Source organism: Notamacropus eugenii, chromosome 5 (assembly GCF_028372415.1).
Source record: "Notamacropus eugenii isolate mMacEug1 chromosome 5, mMacEug1.pri_v2, whole genome shotgun sequence".
NCBI lineage: Eukaryota > Metazoa > Chordata > Mammalia > Diprotodontia > Macropodidae > Notamacropus > Notamacropus eugenii.
This window is the reverse complement of record NC_092876.1, coordinates 225911399-225930490: the sequence shown is the minus strand read 5'-3', so window position 1 is coordinate 225930490 and position 19092 is coordinate 225911399. Positions and strand designations below refer to the sequence as shown.

The following is a 19092-nucleotide window of genomic DNA, read 5'->3' as shown; positions in this document are numbered from 1 at the left end:
ATTCAATGAATCTACATTGAAACCAAATGCAATTACATTTTCTCTGTGATTTTTGTCAAGGATGTAATATCCCTAGAGATTCAACCACTTTTCCACCAAAGGTTTTTCTATTACATCTAAAGACACTTAAGACACTCAGAATAATGGTACTCTTATAGGAAGGATTCCTATTTTAGTACTATTCCAAACAATGGCATCTAGTGTATCAACTGAAACCTTTTCAAGAGCATTATGTTCACCACAAGATAGAACATATAAGAAGGAAAATCTAACATTTCATTGTCTTAAGTATCATAAAACATCCAAAATCATGATTGCTTGAAAGAAATAACAAATTACCAGTATCTTTGGTACTGAAGTGAAACTTACATATCAATCATTAGTCTTGCCATAGTTGATAGAGATTACTTCTTTTTTCAGTAAAAAGAAAACAAAAAACAAACTTAGATTTAGCATTGTCCAACAACATAAAAAAGTAAAAAATAAATATCAAAGCATTTTCCTATTTCAAATAGGCCTACCTCTTTGCTTTCCTCGAGATCTGATTCACTGCTGAACTCTTCTGTATTCAAATTCTCAAAGTCAGATTCTCCAACAGCAATCGGTACTGTTACAGTGAGGCTGGGGTTATTTATGAAGGACATGTAGTCACTTTCATCAATAACATATTTTTCAACACTGCTGCCTATTCCACTGGTTGTTCCATTCCCATCTTTAAGATAATTCAGATCTTTGCCTATTTCTACTGTCGTATGGTTAGAAATACAGCTGTCTTTCTTATTGTTTAGATCCTCAAGTGGTTTGATTTCATCCAAAGCTTTCTGTTTTCTAACAAAGGCTTTCTGGATAAATTCACGTAATTTTCTTTTCACATAATCTATACCCTTCTGCATCCTTCCCACAGCAATCTGGAGATTGTTCATTTCATTATCATCATCTGTAGCAGCAAGGTTGTCTGAACTAAATGAGCTCAGCAGCAAGGCCAGAAACAGATTCAGTACCTAAAAAGCAATATAAAAACAGGAATCAGAAAGTCCAGTTGTTTCCAACACAATTAAATCTGATACTTCAAACACAATGATTGTGTTAACAGCTATTTCCTATGAACCCATGTTAGACTATCTTGCTAAAATGAATGAAAATACTTCACTTATATCAAAGCATAGAACTTTGGTAAAATATAACAAAGTTTAATATCAAAATCAGGATCCAAACCTGACTTAAGCCACAAATGACAATTTTAAGACATGAGATTGGCCATCTCAGTGTGATTTTCAGTGAGTCCACATTGAAGCCATATGCAATCACACTTTATCAGTGATTTCTGAGGTGTCAAGGATGTCAGGTAATATCCCTAGAGATATTACATGGAAAATTTTTTTAGCCAGTATTAATTTCTAAAGGCTAATATTGCATGCAATCTTAATATAAGGGACAAATAAAATATATTTGGGGTATATAGTTTTTATTATTATAAAAATTAGACTTTTCTTTTTTATATAAAGCATTGGTATAAAATAGTATGGAATGGAGGAAGAAAACCAAAATGATTCAGTTAGTATTGTCCTTAGGGTCTAATGTTAATTTTATATGTTTATCAAGATAATGAATCTATAGGCTAACTGGCCTAGGAAACCAAATTCCTCTTACCAATTTGACATACAAACATAAGGATGTATGATTGGAGAAGTGGGTTTGATTTTTAGTCAACTTACAGATTTTATATCATGTGATCAGTATCTTCCCCTTCTAATTCTTCCTATATATCATTTCCAATTAGCTCCCTAAAGTACTGTCCTTATAAAGTCATTTCATTGATCAAAAAGCTTCAGTAGCTTCCCATTACTCAAATGCATCTGTGCTCTCATCAGTTTCAGCTTCCTTCCAACTCATCCACATTTTCCCTTCCTAAATTACTCTTCTCCATCACCTTCTTTAAATCATACATAAAGGTTTTATCCAATGTGCCAGAGGTTTTCCTTGTCTTCTAACATCCTAAAGATAACTGAAACATACATACTCTGACCATGTTACTAGCACATCTGTTTTGACCATATAGTTTCCTAATGACATTTTTTTTTAAAAATTCCTTGTTATATATTGTAGCCTGCTTATAGCCACACCAGCCCTTATAGGAAAAAAAATTTGGACCTAAGGGGATCTCTTGTTTAAGCCTGTCACAATCTAACCCTTCAATAATCTCACCCCATCCTCAATATACCTTTCCTGAATGTCCTACTACTTTCCAAACAACTTTTGTTACATATTTTGTGTGTATATATATATATATATATACATACATACATAATATACATATATACAATGACTTGTCAGATTAATAATAGCAATAATCCAGAGTTATGGATAATCTAAATTTTTCTTTTGAATTTAAGATATATTTCACTGCAGGGAAAATGTTTTGGTTTTTAAATTTTTTTTAAATTAACAAAAATCGATTTTCTCTGCTTCCCATATCTCCCCCTACTATTGAAAAAAATTTAAAACATTGTAATAAATATGCATAATAAAAAAGTTTTAAAGAAATTCCTGCATTGACCATGTCTAAAAAGTATATGTTTCATTTTGCACCCTGAGTCAATCACTTCTCTATTAGAAGGTGGGTAACAAGCTTCATTATCATTGACCTCTGGAACCATAGTCAATGCCTTGGCCAGATTTCTTTAGTTTTTCAAGTTTGTTTCTAGTGCTGTTATTACTGTCTAAATTGTTCTCCTTATTCTGTTCACTTCACTCTAGATCAATTCATACAAGTCTTTCCAGATTTCAAAGGAACGAAGGAACTATATCTTGTGAGTATTTGCATCTCTCCCCAACCCCACCATTTTAACACAAATTCTTAGTAAATATTTGTTGAATGAATGAATTTATTTCTCAACTGACAAAAGACTTGCTCAAAAACAAGTTTCCAAGAACCAAATGCTTTCCATGTTTTTAAAAGGGGGAGGGGAGGGATTAAGGGAGAGAGTTTGAAACTCAAAATTTTAAAATGTCAAAAATAATTTTTACATGTAATTGGGAAAAATTAAAATATTTAATAAAAAGTGTGAAGATTATTTTTTTTACCCTACATTACAGCTTTTGAACTCTGGGACAGCAGGAAACCTAGATATGAAACATTTTAAATTCATATGCTAGTGACTATTTAACAGCACAGACTTTATAAGAGAAAACTAAAAATGATATTTCCTAATTTCAAAGGGAGGAAGGAATTCAGGAACTATTGGCTCAAATGATATTTTTGGGTTTTCTGTGGATTTCAATTATCCAAGCTATTCCTGTCCTTTTATCATGAATAATTGAGCACTGGCTATGGTATTTTCCACTGTAAAGTAAAACCAACCATTTAAAATATTCATTTCTCTTCCTAAAAAGGTAGTTGAGTCATGTATCTTTCTTAATAGGGTACATCATTTGAGGTTTTAAAATAATGAAGAAAATACATTTACTACATACCACTAGGTTTCCAATCACCATGACCATCATAAAGACAGTAAGGCACATGGTTTGGCCTGCCACCTCCATACAGTCCCACATGGTCTCTATCCATTCTCCACATAGTACTCGAAACACAATCAGGAAGGAATGGAAGAAGTCATGCATGTGCCAGCGTGGAAGTTCACAATCATTGGAGATCTTGCAGACACATTCTTTGTAACTCTTGCCAAAGAGCTGCATGCCAACCACAGCAAAAATGAAGACAATGATGGCCAACACCAAGGTCAAGTTACCCAGAGCCCCCACCGAGTTGCCAATGATCTTTATCAACATGTTCAACGTGGGCCAAGATTTTGCCAACTTGAAAACTCGAAGCTAAAATCAAGCATAAAAAAAAAAGCTGTTACTGTGACTATCTAATAAAGTTCTGTTTCTCACGTATGTCTACATCTTTTGGGGAATGGCATGCTTTTCCATTAGTGGCTACTGAATATATTTCCTCTGTTCTTTGCCTATCTCCTGTGATTTTTGGCCATGTACTAAAAGAGAACAAGATGCTGTAGAAAACTCATTAGATCTATAGTCAGGAGAGACCTGAGTTTGAATTCTGCCTCTCACGCTTACTGATTTTGAGACCATAAGAGAGTCATTTAGTCTTTATCCCACCTCAGTTTCCTCTTCTGTAAAATGGGGAGAGTAGTACTTTACCTCACAGTCCTGTTGTAGGGATCAGTTGAGACACTACATGAAACACTTAACAAATCTTAAGATGATATACATATATATGCATATATGTATATGATGGTTTATTTCTGCAGCAATTATGTTCTATAATACTATATCTGGTATGTCAATAATGAGATACACATACATCTCAATTTCTGCAGTATTCCACAATGAGCACATTTCTTTGGTGAAAGAACAGCGTTGCTGTATTTTAAGGTGAGAGGCCTCATAGATGGCTCATCCCCCTTGCTCTTTTATCTCCATTCAGTTATGTAGTCTTTCTCTTAAATCACCCTCTTCCTCTTCCTTCCTATTCCAACAGGCCATGTGCCCTTTATCCTTTGGAACCTTTGCTATAAATCTAAGAATGCTTTTCATACTCAACCTTTTCTTCTTTCCATTGTCTTGAACTCTCATACACTTTTTACTTTTCAGGAGACACTGCTTCTCTTACCACCATCTCAAATATAGGCTGATCCTCTAATGCCCCCTAATGTACTGGGACAGGAGGAAGAGTAGGAAGAATCATACTATTTGCTTCTCATTGACATTTTCAGACCCTGATTCTACCAATATCACTCAGCAACCTCTCCTCCACTGAAACTCCCTATATTTGTCCATAACACCCAGCCCAGATCCTTACTGTAATATATTTGCCTCCTTTCTCAAGGAGCTCAGTATCTGGTCTAGTCTTCTTCCCACAGCCTCCCTCTATCTTCATACTTGGGAACCTTCAGCAAAAATGTTGATGTCTCCTTTAATAATATGACCTGCCAGTTATTCAACCCTTTTGACTCTCATGATCTACATCTTCAGTTCCACCTCAATTACTCATAAGAGTAGCCACAGCTTAAATCTCATTGTCACCTATAACCATGCCAACACCATGATCATGAATTCTGATATTCACTTCTATGATCATAAGTGTCCTGGTTTTCCCTCTCCCTTCCACCTCATTCCTATCCTCTGTCTTCATTGCAATATTCATTTCCTCCATCCCTTTCTATTTTACCAAAGCATCATCCTTACTTTCTTCCCTTCACAGTCCATTTTGTCTCTGTACTGTTCTCTGACCTTGGATCCTTGCTCTGATTACTTGCTCTAATAACTCTCACACCTTTCCAGTTCTCAGTCCTGGATTACCCCCATCATCCATCTTTTCTGCTCCAGTACTGTTCAAAGAAAGTCATATAACAATGTTAAATGGATTTATGACAAGTTCATCATTTTTAATGTCAAGTGACTCTTGTTATAATATAGGAATGCTTTTATTTTCCTTGATCCTCTTTTATATTATAGGTAGCAGCTATTCCAAACATTCTTCTTTTCTTCTCGAGTTTCCAGTAATACCTTGCTTCCCCTCAGCAGAATACCTTGCCTCCTACTTTGCCAATAAAATCAAGGCCATCCAGCACTCTCATTTCTATCTTACTAAGCACTTCAAAAGTTCTCCACCTTGGTCCCATTCTCTCCTCCTCTCTCAAGGTCTCTGAAGAAGAGGTGGCCCTTCTACTTGTCAAGATCAAACTGTATACTTGTGCCTTTGACCTCATGACTTCCTTTTACTTTGGGAGCTTGCTCCTTCCATCTTTCCCTCTCACTCCTCCATCTTTAATCTCTCCATGTTTACTGGATCTATCCCCTATGAATATGACCAGGTCTCTCCCCTACTGAAAAACAAAAAAGCAATATCCTTCACTTGACTGTCATTTTGGCAAAGTTGTTTATATTCATGGTCCCTACTTCCTCGCCACTCAATCACTCCTCAACACTGGGCAATCTTGTTTCTGATTCCACTACTTGACTGAAATGACTGTTACTAATGATCTCTTAACTGAGAACTTATGGTCTTCTCTTTTCTGTCTGCTCTGTAGCATCACATCTTGTTGACCTCTTCGTGGATATTCATTCCTGATTCAGTGTTTCGGACAATGCTCTGTTGGTTGTCCTCCTCCCTATCTGACTGCTCCTTCTCAGCTCATCTGCAGGATCGTCATTCCACCCCTGGATCTTTATCTGTTTCCTATCCCTTCAGCTGTGAATATCCTAGTCTCTATCCTAGGCCCTCCTATCTTCTCTTTCTGCAATCTCTCCCTTGGTGATCTTATCTGTTCCTATGGGCTCATTTATATGCAGATGATTCCCAAATCTCTATTTTTAACAATAATCTCACTTAAAACCTCCAGTTCTATTTCTCCAACTATATATTAGACATCTCCATGTAGCTGTCCCATTGGATCTCAAACTCTAACATGACTAAAATACCATCTTCCCCTTTAGTCATTCCTTCTCCCAACTTCCCTCTTCAAGTAACCAAAATTTATAACCTTGGCATTATCCTTTATTCTTCCCTCTCTTACTTCTTACATCCAATCAGCTGTCAATTTTTGTTCACTGTACCTCTACAACATTTCTCACATTTAATTATTCTCCCCCCACCCACGAATCAGGATCCTATAGTTTTCATTTGGACAGATGGCCAACCCATACTTTTTCCACTTCTTTCTTCATGCCAAAGATATAATCATGCTTCCATGTACCCAGATTCACAGCTAGATTTCATCTTCAATGCCTAACTCTGCCTTATCCTAAGTATCTACAGTCTGTTGTCAAATCTTACTATTTCTATCCTCACAACATCTCTCACATAAATCACCTTATCTCTACCCACTCAGCAAACTAGCTCAGGTCATTATCATCTCTCATCTGGAATATTGCAATGTCCTCCTAATTTGTCTCCCTACCACAAGTGTCTCTTCACTCCAATCTATCTTCCATACAGATAAGTCAACTTTCCTAAAATACTGGTTTGACCAAATCAATTCCCCCTTTCCTGCCTCAGTAAACTCCAGTAGCTCATTATTATCTCTAGGATCTAATGTAAAGTTATCTGTTTGGCATATAAAGCTCTTAAAGCCCCAAGTGCATTCTACTTTTCCAAGACAGAAGAGGAGTTGATGAATTTATGATTGACAAAGGAATTCCAGCACAATCTGGATATGATTGTTGCCATATATTCTATACAGCTAATCATCACTGGAAAGTTCAGAGTCTTATGTATATTTTAAAGTTTGCTTTTTCAATTTTCCCAAAATCCAGAAATGATAAAATGTTAAAATATAAATGACAGAAGGTAAAATACAAATAACTCTAACTTTTAAGCTATTAAAAAAAACCCTCATATATATCTTGCTTTAATATCTGGCTATATTTTCCAAAGGTTTCATTTTATTAAAAGATAAATATATACATTAACTGAATTAGCCAACTGTTAAAAATATGTAAGTTGCCATCTCCCATTAAGATAGAGACCTACCTATATTAGTTAGCTCTTTACTAAAGTATCATTTATAGTTAAATAATAGCAATCATTTTTTACTTTCATAAATGTCAGGAGGATCAGTTTAATGTTGAATCATACGTAAATGACCCACATGAGTCAAATACCTACTAAAGTATTTGTTATTCCTATAGAATAATTTACATATTAAAAACACTTAGCCGAATATGCATTTTACTAGTTTCACCCTACAACCATTCCCCAAATCAGTATGATGAATTTATAGTCTTAAAATCAAATCAACCAAAGTCATAGCAATTAGGCAACAATTTCTAGATTGAGCTAGAATTCCTTCATTACACTTCAATTCCTCATCTCCTCTTCTGGTTTCAGATTCTCTTCCCAGTTCATTTTCAAATAAGAGTCACCACATCCCGGAAAAAAGAACAATAGAAACCTTCACTTTGACAGAAAAAAAAGGAAATGTAAATCGATCTTGTCTTCAGAACTTGAAACCAAACATCTTGAAGATAAAATATGTACAAGAAAGGTGTTTATCATATAGATCTAACAAAGTTCAGAAAAGAAAATTCTAACCAAATTTTACCCAACATAAAAACCACAGAGATCTGAAGAGAACTTCAAGTGTGCAGTTAACTGAATGACTTCCCTTCCCCTTCTCCACTAATATTAACAGATCCATAAACTCAAGTCATCCTATGATAAATAGGCCTATATTATAAATACAAAAGAAAAATACCATTTTATAAAAAAAAACAAAAATCCCACAGATATTCAAGAACTATCCTGATGATTCTTAACTATCTAGTTGTAGAAAATAAAGCTGTAGGTAGGGGCTATAAGAGAAACTGAATTTTTTATTTTATGGTAGGCATTTTAATATCCTATATAGAACATCATTGCTTAAAAATAAAGATTCATTAATTGATAATAAAATTATATAAGCATGAAAAAGATAACATATCATCTTTTGTCATCATTAGATATGGTCAATTCATTTACCAGTCTAAATGATCTGAGTACAGAAAGTCCTTCCACATTTGCCAGGCCAAGTTCCATTAAACTAAGGCTGACAATAAAACCATCAAAAATATTCCAGCCTTCTTGGAAATAATAATATGGATCCATGGCAATTATCTTGAGAACCATTTCTGCTGTGAAGATTCCAGTAAAAACCTAAGAGAAAAATATAGATTACTACATTAATATCACTGAAAATCTTTCAAAATTACACATACTCTGAAATTACAAATGACATATAGTTTATGTATTTTTAAAAGTAGCACAGTACCTATTTATTAATGTCCATTGAATTATATGGATTCAAATATGAACCTGAAAATCTAATTAGTAATTTGAAATATTCATAGTTGATCAAGTGAAAAGTGCGATAAACAGAGTAGTTTAGTATATAGAGTGCTGGCCTCTGGGAGTTTGGAAGACTTGCATTTGGTATATTGTCTGTGTGACCAAGTCAGCTGACCTCTCAGGGCTCCAGGCAACTTTCTAAGAGCATAAGTTGAAGAAAAAATGCTGATTTCCATTGGCAGAAAATCTCCCTCCACCAGTCTTCCTTACTTCCTGGGATTCCACTACATTGATGAAATCATAGGTCTGACAGGAAAAAGGGCAAAATTTAAAATTCAAACTATTAACTAATGGTACCATTTTGTCCTTTATTTAGTTTAATGGCTCAGCCAAATTTCTCTTTTTGCTATTCCTTACACATAACATTTCATTATGTTATATCTGTGCCTTTGGACAGTCCATCTGTCCTACATTCCTGGAATGTACTCCCTTCTCACCTCTTCCCCTTGAAACATCAAGCTGGTAGAGTGTACAGAGGTCTGGGCCTGAAGTCAGGAAGATCTGAATTCAAATCCAGTATTTGCTTTCTAATTTTGTGATCCTGGGAAGGTAATTTAACTTCTGTTTGCCACAGTTTTCTTAACTGTAAAATGTGAATAATAACAGCACCTATCTTTGAGGGTTTTTGTAAGGATCAAATGAGATCTTTCCTTCCTACCTTCCCTCTCTTCCTCCCTCCCTCCCTCCTTCCTTCCTTTCTTCTTCTTAAAGTCTAGTTTGTTTCAAAGTTCAGCTCAAGTACTATCATCTACATGAGAGGAAAAGGGAATATGCATTTATATAGCCTACTTTATGCCAGGCACTGTGACAAATGCTTTACAACTATTATCTCATTTGATCCTTACAACAACCTGGGAGGTAGGCGCTATTATTATCCCCACTTAACAGTTGAGAAAACTGACACAAACAAAGGTTAAATGACTTGCCTAAGGTCACATAGCTAGTAAGTCTGAGGCCATATTTGAACTCAGGTCCTCCCAATACCAGCTGCCTCTTGAGGCCATTCCATTCCCTCCAGCAGCAAGTGTTCTTTCCCAACTCCCATTACCTTGTATTTATTTTGCATATATGTTACATATGTATTGTTTCTAATAATGTTAAGTTCCTTGAAGGCAGATTCTTCACTCTTGTCTCTGTACATTCCAATCCCTAGCACAGCGCCTGATACTCAGTAGGCACTTAATAAATGCTTTTGATTTATTCATTCATTAAGGAAGATGATACTGATAATTTACCTGCTTTGTCTCCTTTACTCACAAAGGGCAGGATATGGTTTATTGTATGGATGAGATCCTTAGATTTTTTTTCTTTTATTACCAGAAAGGTCAAGACACTTTTTCTGACTGAGTCAACCTAACCCCCATCAGCAGGTTCAAATTTCATCCCCAAACTATAATATACTGGATACTATATCTGGTTAATGAGTTGATGAGGAGTCTTTTTCCATCCAAGTTAATGGAATATACCTTGGTAAATGTCACTAACTCTTATAGAAAGTACTCAATATTCCATGGTATTTGAGATCTCATCTTCATGGTATTCCCTCCTATGATGGAGATTCATCTTCTGTTACTGTTATTCATGTCCTTTCATAAGTTCACCAAAAATGGTCCAGTCAAAGTATTCAAGATCTTCCTCATAATTTCTTGACTGTGAAAATACCAATGGAGTAATGGGCTATTCATCAGTTTTCTAACCAGCTACAAAAGTATAAGCTGCATAGATGGTTTGTCCAACTTTGTATATGAACAATGAACAGTTTTTCCTTCATTGTTCCTGTAAGGCTTATTAGGTCAAGCTCTGTTGAGTGATTATGAATTTTATTTTGGAGGTATTCCAGTGTTCCAGATGCTATCCACACAATGTCATCTCCCAGTAAGCACAATTGGAGGACCTCAGCATTGGTAGAGATTTTCTCTGCAATTAAGATTCTTCACTGGATCTCCTTCAGGGCATATCTCCATATTTGATATAAGCAATCAGAGGACCAATCAAAATAGGTTATCCTTTCTATTGTTTCCTTTAAAGAATCTTGTTTATTTTCAGTATATGTGTGAGAAATATCTTGTTGAAGGATAGCCTTTAAAGTAGCTATGGCTCTACTAAATCAAATGACAGTTATAATCAACCAAAAAATAAATACAATGAAATCTTATATTCTCTGTATCTTTTGATCAAGTATACGTTGGTAAAAGATGTGTGTGCGTTCGTCCTTCATTGCAGAAGACGACCATGCCATAAGAGAAATAATGACATGACTTGCACATGACTTTGTTTTGAGTGAGAGAGGGTTGTGCAGGTCACCAGCCTCACTTCTCTTCCAGAGTCATCTGAATCCAGTGAACAAATATTCATCAGGGTGACTGGAGATGACCCAGGATGAGGCAATTGGGGTTAAGTGACTTGTCCAAGGTCACACAGCTAGTGAGTGTCAAGTGTCTGAGGTGAGATTTGAACTCAGGTCCTTCTGATTCCTGCACTGGTGCTCTATCTACTGCACCACCTAGCTGCCCCGGTAAAAGATGTAGTCTATTATCAAATATCACTCTCAAAGCCTGCCTATATTCCCTTCTAATAACTTTATTACAGATGCCATCTATGCATATATGGCTTATTGTCAAGTATTTCATATAGAGAGGAAAGGAGGCACATGGGTAGGTAGTTGCTAATGTTTGCTTGGTCACCTTTGGGGTGCAGGAATAAGTCATTAGATTTTTCTCATCCATATCCCCCCCACTTCAGTTATTTATAGAAGGCTGTTTTTGGACCCTCCTGGCTTAGAGTGAATGTCAATAGCAACTGTTTCTGTTTCAAACAACTCTGAGGCTCCTACCCCTCCAAACTTGACTTATTTTTTTTTCTTTTTTTTTTAAAGGGGCCATCCCCTGACTACTTTTTAAAGAGGCCTATTCATTAAATGGGTGTTACCTCACTTTAAGTGAATACCTGAAAAGGCCTTAGCCAGAAAGCTAAGGTCTTCCATTGCATCCTGGGACACCTCCAGTCAACCTGATGAATATCTGGTCATTGGATCCAGATGGCTCAGGAGGAGAAGTGAGGCTGGTGACCTTGCACAGTCTCCTTCATTCAAAACAAAGTCAAGTGCAAGTCATATCATCATTTCTCTGATGCCATGGTCCTTTTCAAAAATGAAGGATGAACCCAACATGAATAGATCCAAAAATATCCTCACAATTATGTGACCTCCAACACAGATCTCCTCTGGTCACCTTGGTCTAATATAGTTGCTTTTCTCCTCCTTATTCTCTTCAGTGCCCTTTCTGCCTCCTCTATGAGCATATTCAGAACTCAGATGTTTTTAGAGTCCGAGAATAGTAGTTGATGGAATCCTAATAAAACTGGCCCCAGACTCAATATTCTTATCCTGTAAGTCAAAAGTAACTAATAGCATCATGGGGCTCTTGGTTTCTTTCTCCTTATATTTGGGCTTTGCATGTGAAACTTGCCCATTAGATTTGTGTCTTCCAGACTACATACCATTCACCTATAGTTTATAGGCCATACACATCCATCATCCCCTGGATGTGGCCTGTGCTCTAGTCAATCTCCTCTCTGAGGCCTATGGAGACAGAGACAGTTCTATGCCCCTTTCCAGCCTGAAGAAGCTACAGAAACTGGAATCTTTGTCCCTTTTCCCAAATGAATCTGGGTCCCAGCTCTTTGAGGGGGGAATGATGGAATCCTAATAAAGCTGCCCCCAGTCCCAATATTCTAACTTCTTTAAGGGCCCCACTGAACCTATTAGTAGGTATGTCCTGATTTGACCACACATTCTGGCTTTAACCACACTGCAGGCCCCCAGACTCAATACAACCATTACCCCTACTTAGCCACTGCCCTTAGATCCAATTCACACATCTGAACTGGTGTGTTCTCATACTCAACCACAGTCACATCATTCATTTAGCTCAAGACAGGACCACAGTGCCTAATTATCCATCTTGACCAGACAGGACCACAATAGCTAGCCAATTAGAAAGCAGCATGAGCAGGATGTATGATCACCAAGCCACAGAATGGACCTTTCCCCATTACCAAATCCCTTAACAAACCTCTCCTGCCTTCTTAATATTAATAATTTCTGTTGTTTAATTAGCATCATTACACTAAAAATTTGCCTGGGTTGTCTTACTCTTGGAACCTCGCCCACTTCTGAGGGGCATCAATGCTCATTAAACAGCTGTAGTTGGATTTGAGATGGTGCTGCTACAACACAGCATGAAGCTGCAACAGTAGCTCTAGTGTCCTTGATGTGGAAAGGAATTAGTCATAAGAATCCTTGCAGATCTTTTCCTATCTTCAGTTGAGTTGTTGTCTTCTTTCCAGTTCATCTTCAAATGCCCTTGGGATGACTTTGTTTAATTAGGTCTTTCATTAAGACTCTCTTAAACTTCACTATTTCTCAATGGTTTGTGAGATGATACTTCTCATACACTTCTACCATCATCCTCTCTAAGATTTTAAGAGGTCAAGTTTATAGTCTTAGTGTTGCTCTTGGCTGTCATGTCTCTTTGCATGTCTAGTAAGTCAAGTATCTGGTGACTAGGGTGGTTTTCAGGTTATTTTGGTTTCTTTATTGTGGCAATTAATTTACATAGGTTAAACTTTCCTACAAAACTGTTAAAGTTTGCGTAGATTACCTTGTCTCTGTTGTCTTCATTTTTTGTTTGTTTAAATAGGTTAGGTTGGAGTATATCTTTCCCCCTCATTCTTATTCATTTCTCTAGTTTTTTATTAATTTTTATCTTTGTTCTAATGATCAGTAGTCTGACTTTGCATCAGACTTAGTAATAACTCACACCTCAGTCATTTCTGTTAAAATATAATCAGTTGGACTTTTTTGATGTTTATCATGTTCAACACCTTAATTTTTTTTGAAGAAACTATTTATAGTATATAGTTAATAGTTTTTTATATGGTATATAAGCCCTTTACTTCTATTATTCCTTTTTCCTGAACTCTATTTTCCAATATAATTTTTCTAATACTTATGTATGTACTGACATTATGAAAGTATATATTGATTTAATTTGGAAGGAATTCCTAAATAATCTTTCTACCTTTCCATCTTCTAGAACAGGCACATAAGGTACAATCATTTTCACAATTTTTCTTCTTTTTGCAAATATTTATCAAGGACATTGTAATATGGGATGACCAAATAGCCTGAAAAATGGTACTTTCCTTGAATACATGATAAAACCAACTCCTGCATTTACCTCTCCACGAAGAATCTGTCAGCCACTCTTCCACTGTTTCAATTTCCTTTTGATTTTTGGTTTTGTTTTAGAAAATTGGATTTGATGTGATTCATTTCCTCCAGTAGAATGCCCATTCATTGGTCACGGACAAGGTTCTTATATTTAGTGCACTAACAACTAAGTTAATGTTTACAGACAGGCTAATAACTATGTTTCTTATCACCTTTTACCCCCTTTAGCATTGTTCTGCCCCTGCAGTAGAAGGGGACTACACAGGACTAGTGGCCCTTCTGTATTTCTCTTTATTCCATGGGTTACTGTGGTCAAAGAACTCATCTCCAAGTGACCATTCTAATAGTGATGAGCCTATTCATACTGAGAAAGGCTATTTCTTGGAAAGTAGATCTATTCTGTTGCCAGTGACATATCCAAAGTTACTCCAACATAACTGAAACTTCTGGTTCTCATTCCAGAGGTTTTAGCCTTCAAGAACTGAAAGCTCCCTTTATGTTACAATGAAGCATTAGAATAGGACTTTGGGGGAAGCAGAGAATTCCAATGAAGAAGTACCTCTTGCACAAAGAGTGATTGAGACTACGTACATGTAACAGTAATGCTTTGTTAAAAAAAAAAATTCAATGAATTCATAATTCCTTAAAAAGTGGGAGGTTCTGCAAGATGTGATGCCTTTAAATAATCAGGAAAGCTGTTGAAAATTCTGAACTCTGTAATATAGGGAGATGTACCCTGAAGGTGCCTCAATTCTCATCTCCCTAATTGCTCTCTTATGTGTTTTAAAATTAATAACAAAATTTAACTTCTGCCACAAGATTATTCAGTCTTCATCAATCTCTAATTCAGTGAAAAAGAGACACTAGTAAGAACTGTTACTGACTACATTTTAACTCTATTGTAACTTAACTAGGGTTAGTTAGTATACCCTTGGTAAACAAAATCAGTAAGCTGCCATTAGCTTAAAGCCAGTTCTAAATCCAATGAATAAAAAGGCAAAGGTAATGGAGAAAGCACCCTCAAATCCTTCTATGTAGAACTCTGCTTGAAGAGTCATGGGAAGGTAGCTGGTATAATGGCATGGGGCTTGCTTCTCTGCTCCTATAGCCTATATAAACCTTAAAGCTGGACTAAAATTTATAAATTCAACCCTGTCCTAGAATCTGGAATCTCCTATTTCCAGGTAGGAGAATATAAAGAGCTCCATCAATAACTCACTGACTTAGGACTTGATGTTTTAGTCCTCTAGTAATTCAGTTTCTCCCTTGGACCTCAATTCCCCTTTGACTAAGTCCCCACTTTGTCCCTTCAGTTCTTCTGAGACTGAATCTCTGCCTTCAGTTCTCATCAATCACAGGAATTCAAAAGACTTTGAAGAGGAAGGGACTTTGGAGATGGTCTAAACTAAGTACTTCATTTTAAAGAAATAGGAAACTGAAACCTGGAAATATAACGTGTCTAAAGTCACACTGCCAGTAAGTAGCAGCTCCAGAAGGCAGAGACTCAGATCCTCTTACTCCAAATCTAATGTTCTTTCTGCTGTCACTGATGCCTTGTCCTTCCATTTTCCTAATATTTAGATTTCCTTCCTTTGAACCCCAGTTTTATTCTTGAAGGTGCCACCATATTTTCAGTCTTCCAGGTTCATACTGTCACTATTATCCTGACTTCTCACTCTTCCTCACCCTAAATATTTAATCAGTTGCTAAATATTGCCATTTCTGCTTTGACAACATTCCTTTTATTGACCCATTCTCTTTACTCACACAGCTGCTACTCTAGAATGGACCCTCATCACCTCCTGCCAAGATTATTGCAACATTCTCCCTGCTACAAGGCTTTTACTATTCCAGTCCATCCTATACAAGGCAGTCAAAACAATTTTCCTTAAGGCAATTTCTTTTGACAGTAATGTGACCATGTGCTTCTCCTTCATGACCCCCTCAAATGACTGCCTATTGCCTTGAGGAAAAAATAAACTCTTCTGTTTAGCTTTTAAAACCCTAGCTAATCTGGCCTCAGCCTATCTTTCCAGCCTCTTTGAACATTACTCCCTCTTCAGTACTCTATGATTCAGCCAAACTGGACTTCGCTTTGTTCCTCACACACAATACTCCATCTCCTATCTCTTGGCCTTTGAAATGGCCATCCCACTTACCTAGAATACAAGCTCTCCTTTCCTCTGACTCACAACAATCTTAATTTAAGATGTACTTTTATTTTGTGTATATATTCTGTATTTTTTTTTCTATGAGCATGTTTGTATCCAACCAGAATATAAGCTACATTTTTCTATTTGTATTCTCAGTGCCTAGTACAGTGATTGGCGTATAGCTTACTAAATGACTGACTTATTGAACTGATTGTATAACTGTTCAGTACCAGCTGGGGAAAAAGCTAGGTCACTCAGTGGCTATAGCATTGGACCTGCCATCTGGAACCAAATTTGAATTTAAATCTCCTCTCAGATGCTCACTAGCTGCATGACCCTGGACAAGTCATTTAACCTCTGTCTGCCTCTGCTTCCCCATCTGTAAAATGGGGATAATATTATCATCCACCCCCAACTCAGAGGTTGCTGTAAGGATAAAATGAGATATTTGCAAAGCACCTTACAAACCTTAAAGCACTATGTAAGTGTAACTTATTATTATTGTAATTATTATTAATATTATCATTACCAGATGGCATCAGCAATCCTTTTCTTTTTCATTTTCTACCCGCTTGAGTAACTGCCAAGCTGACAACAGAGTTCAGGCACCACCTCTTAATGCCTACAGAATACCTAATCACTTTACTCTTGCTGACCAACAGTTCACTTGTGAAAGATGACTTAAAGTTAGGTTTTATTTTGTGTCCATGCAATGGAGTAAAACTAATGGGTCCTTGAAACTATGACGCTGACCTCAGTAGCATTAGTCTCTAATCCCATGATTCCCAACCCTAGTATAAAGAAAATGTGCTTCAGTGAAAGAGCATTAGACTATGCATCAGAAAGTAAAACTAATTAGAATTGAGACCAGACCACTTACTACTAGTTCAGCCTTGTACAAATCATTCAATCTCTCTGTGTCCCTAAACTGTAAAAGAGAGCTAGACTACATTATGTCTAAGAAATTTTGGGGTTTTAAATCTATTTCCTTAACAACTCTAAATTTGTGATCTCATTATCCTATAATCAATTGACTCCCTCTTCCCAATAAATTGACAAGTTCTTTGACTAAATTTAGCTGCTTTGGAAATCATGTAAATACAACCTAACATTTATGAATCAGGCAATTTGAAGGTGTGTAAATTTGCTTGGTATTGTCATTTGTAAAACATAGATATATCTATAAACCTTAGGATGAAGATGGTTTAAGCCATGGTATTTACTTTGCTGATCCTAAAAGATGTGGAAATCCATTTTATTAGCATTAATAATATTTATTTTATATCAAATATATTGATGAAATTATATAATATTTAAATATCTCTGGATAAAGCTACCATGATAACTACAGTTATATCTTTATCTAAATATTAAATATCACATGGGCATATGTGTTGGAATATAAAATACATGCTAGCTTGTAGACTATATGCTATATAGTTACATGGTTTCTACTAAGAGAAGAATAAGAAAATATTTGTGATTAAGCTATAAGACCCAAAGATGAGTTGGGAAACAGTAAGTAAAGCACCAGGCTCCTCTTAGTAAGATCAAATCACCAGTTTTTAATTATATCCTTAGGAAAATGGAAGAATTAGTGGCTAATGACTGCTGAGCCCCTGTGACATAGAACTGGTAAAGAGATATCAGACCAGAAAAAGAAAAACATTGCACAGTGGATGAACTTTAGCAGCAAAAAGTGTTAAGTACTACACATGAATTCAAGAAACCAGTTCAGAAGCATAAAATGGGGAGACATAGTTATTTAGCAGTTTTTAGTAGTTACAGAGCTCAGAGTGATCAAGAGAATTATACAACAGCCAAAAACTAATGCAAACTCAGGATGAATTAAGATAGGCAAAATGTCCAGAATTAGGGAAGTGATAATCCCCTGTGCTTTTTCCTATTCACATAAGATACTATATCTAGTTCTGAGGAAGCATCCTGAAAAACAGACACTACATTGATGGGTCTTGAGATTGTGCCATATAAGGATCATTGAGGAACTAGGTGTGTTTAATCTAGAGAAGAGAATACTTAAGGGTCACATGATTATGTATTCAAGTATTTGAAGGGCTGTCATTTGGAAAAGAAATTTGAATTGTTCTTTTTATCCAAGAGGGAGGACCTAGATAAGGAAGTTTCAGAGAGGCAGTTTGAGGCTTGATAAAAAGGAAAACTTTCTTTCAAGAGTTGTTCAAAAATACAGTGGATTTCCTCAGAAGACAGTAGATTCCCTGCTCACTAGAGGTTCTCAAGGAAAGGCTTGATTATAGCTTAATGGTGGTGTTGTAGAGGGGATTCTTGCTCAGGCAGGAGTTAGACTAGACAGTTTCCATGTCGTTTTTTTACATCTTTAGGATTATGTGATTCAATGATTCATCAGGCATATATCTTTGCTACACTAAAATAGTAATTATATATATACATGTAAATAGCTCACATTTATATACTGCTTACTTTATGCAAGGTATCACACTAAGAGCTTTACAGTTATTACCATATTTGATCCTCACAACAACCCTGGGAGGAAGGTATTATGGTTCTAGTTTTACAGACGAGGAAACTGAGGCAGATAACAGTTAAATGACTTGCCCAGGGTCATATAGCTAGTAAGTATCTTAGACTGATTTTGAACTTGGGTCTTCCTGACTCCACCTACCTGCCCCTACAACATTTTGATAACTCCATACTTTCACTGCTTTATAGCCTTTAATTACTTAATATGATGAATTTTAAATGTGGTAAATACACATACTAAATATAATTTAACTAAATATGCAACTATCCTGAGCAAGATCAGAGCAAGAGTCACCTGAGAGTCAACAAAATTCCATTTTCTCCCACCTTTCATT

The 19092-nt window shown here is 36.1% G+C and overlaps 1 protein-coding gene across 1 annotated transcript in view; it reads right to left on the bottom strand.

Moving 5' to 3' along the window:
- Positions 1-19092, bottom strand: part of LOC140505806 (sodium channel protein type 2 subunit alpha-like) — a 114657-nt gene that overhangs the window by 51403 nt on the left and 44162 nt on the right. Inside the window, exons 15-17 of the mRNA XM_072612189.1 lie at positions 8486-8659; positions 3475-3831; positions 522-1001 (exon numbers count right to left, since the gene is read on the bottom strand). Coding sequence (XP_072468290.1) covers positions 522-1001; positions 3475-3831; positions 8486-8659 — 1011 coding nt within the window. The remainder of the gene's footprint in view (positions 1-521; positions 1002-3474; positions 3832-8485; positions 8660-19092) is intronic.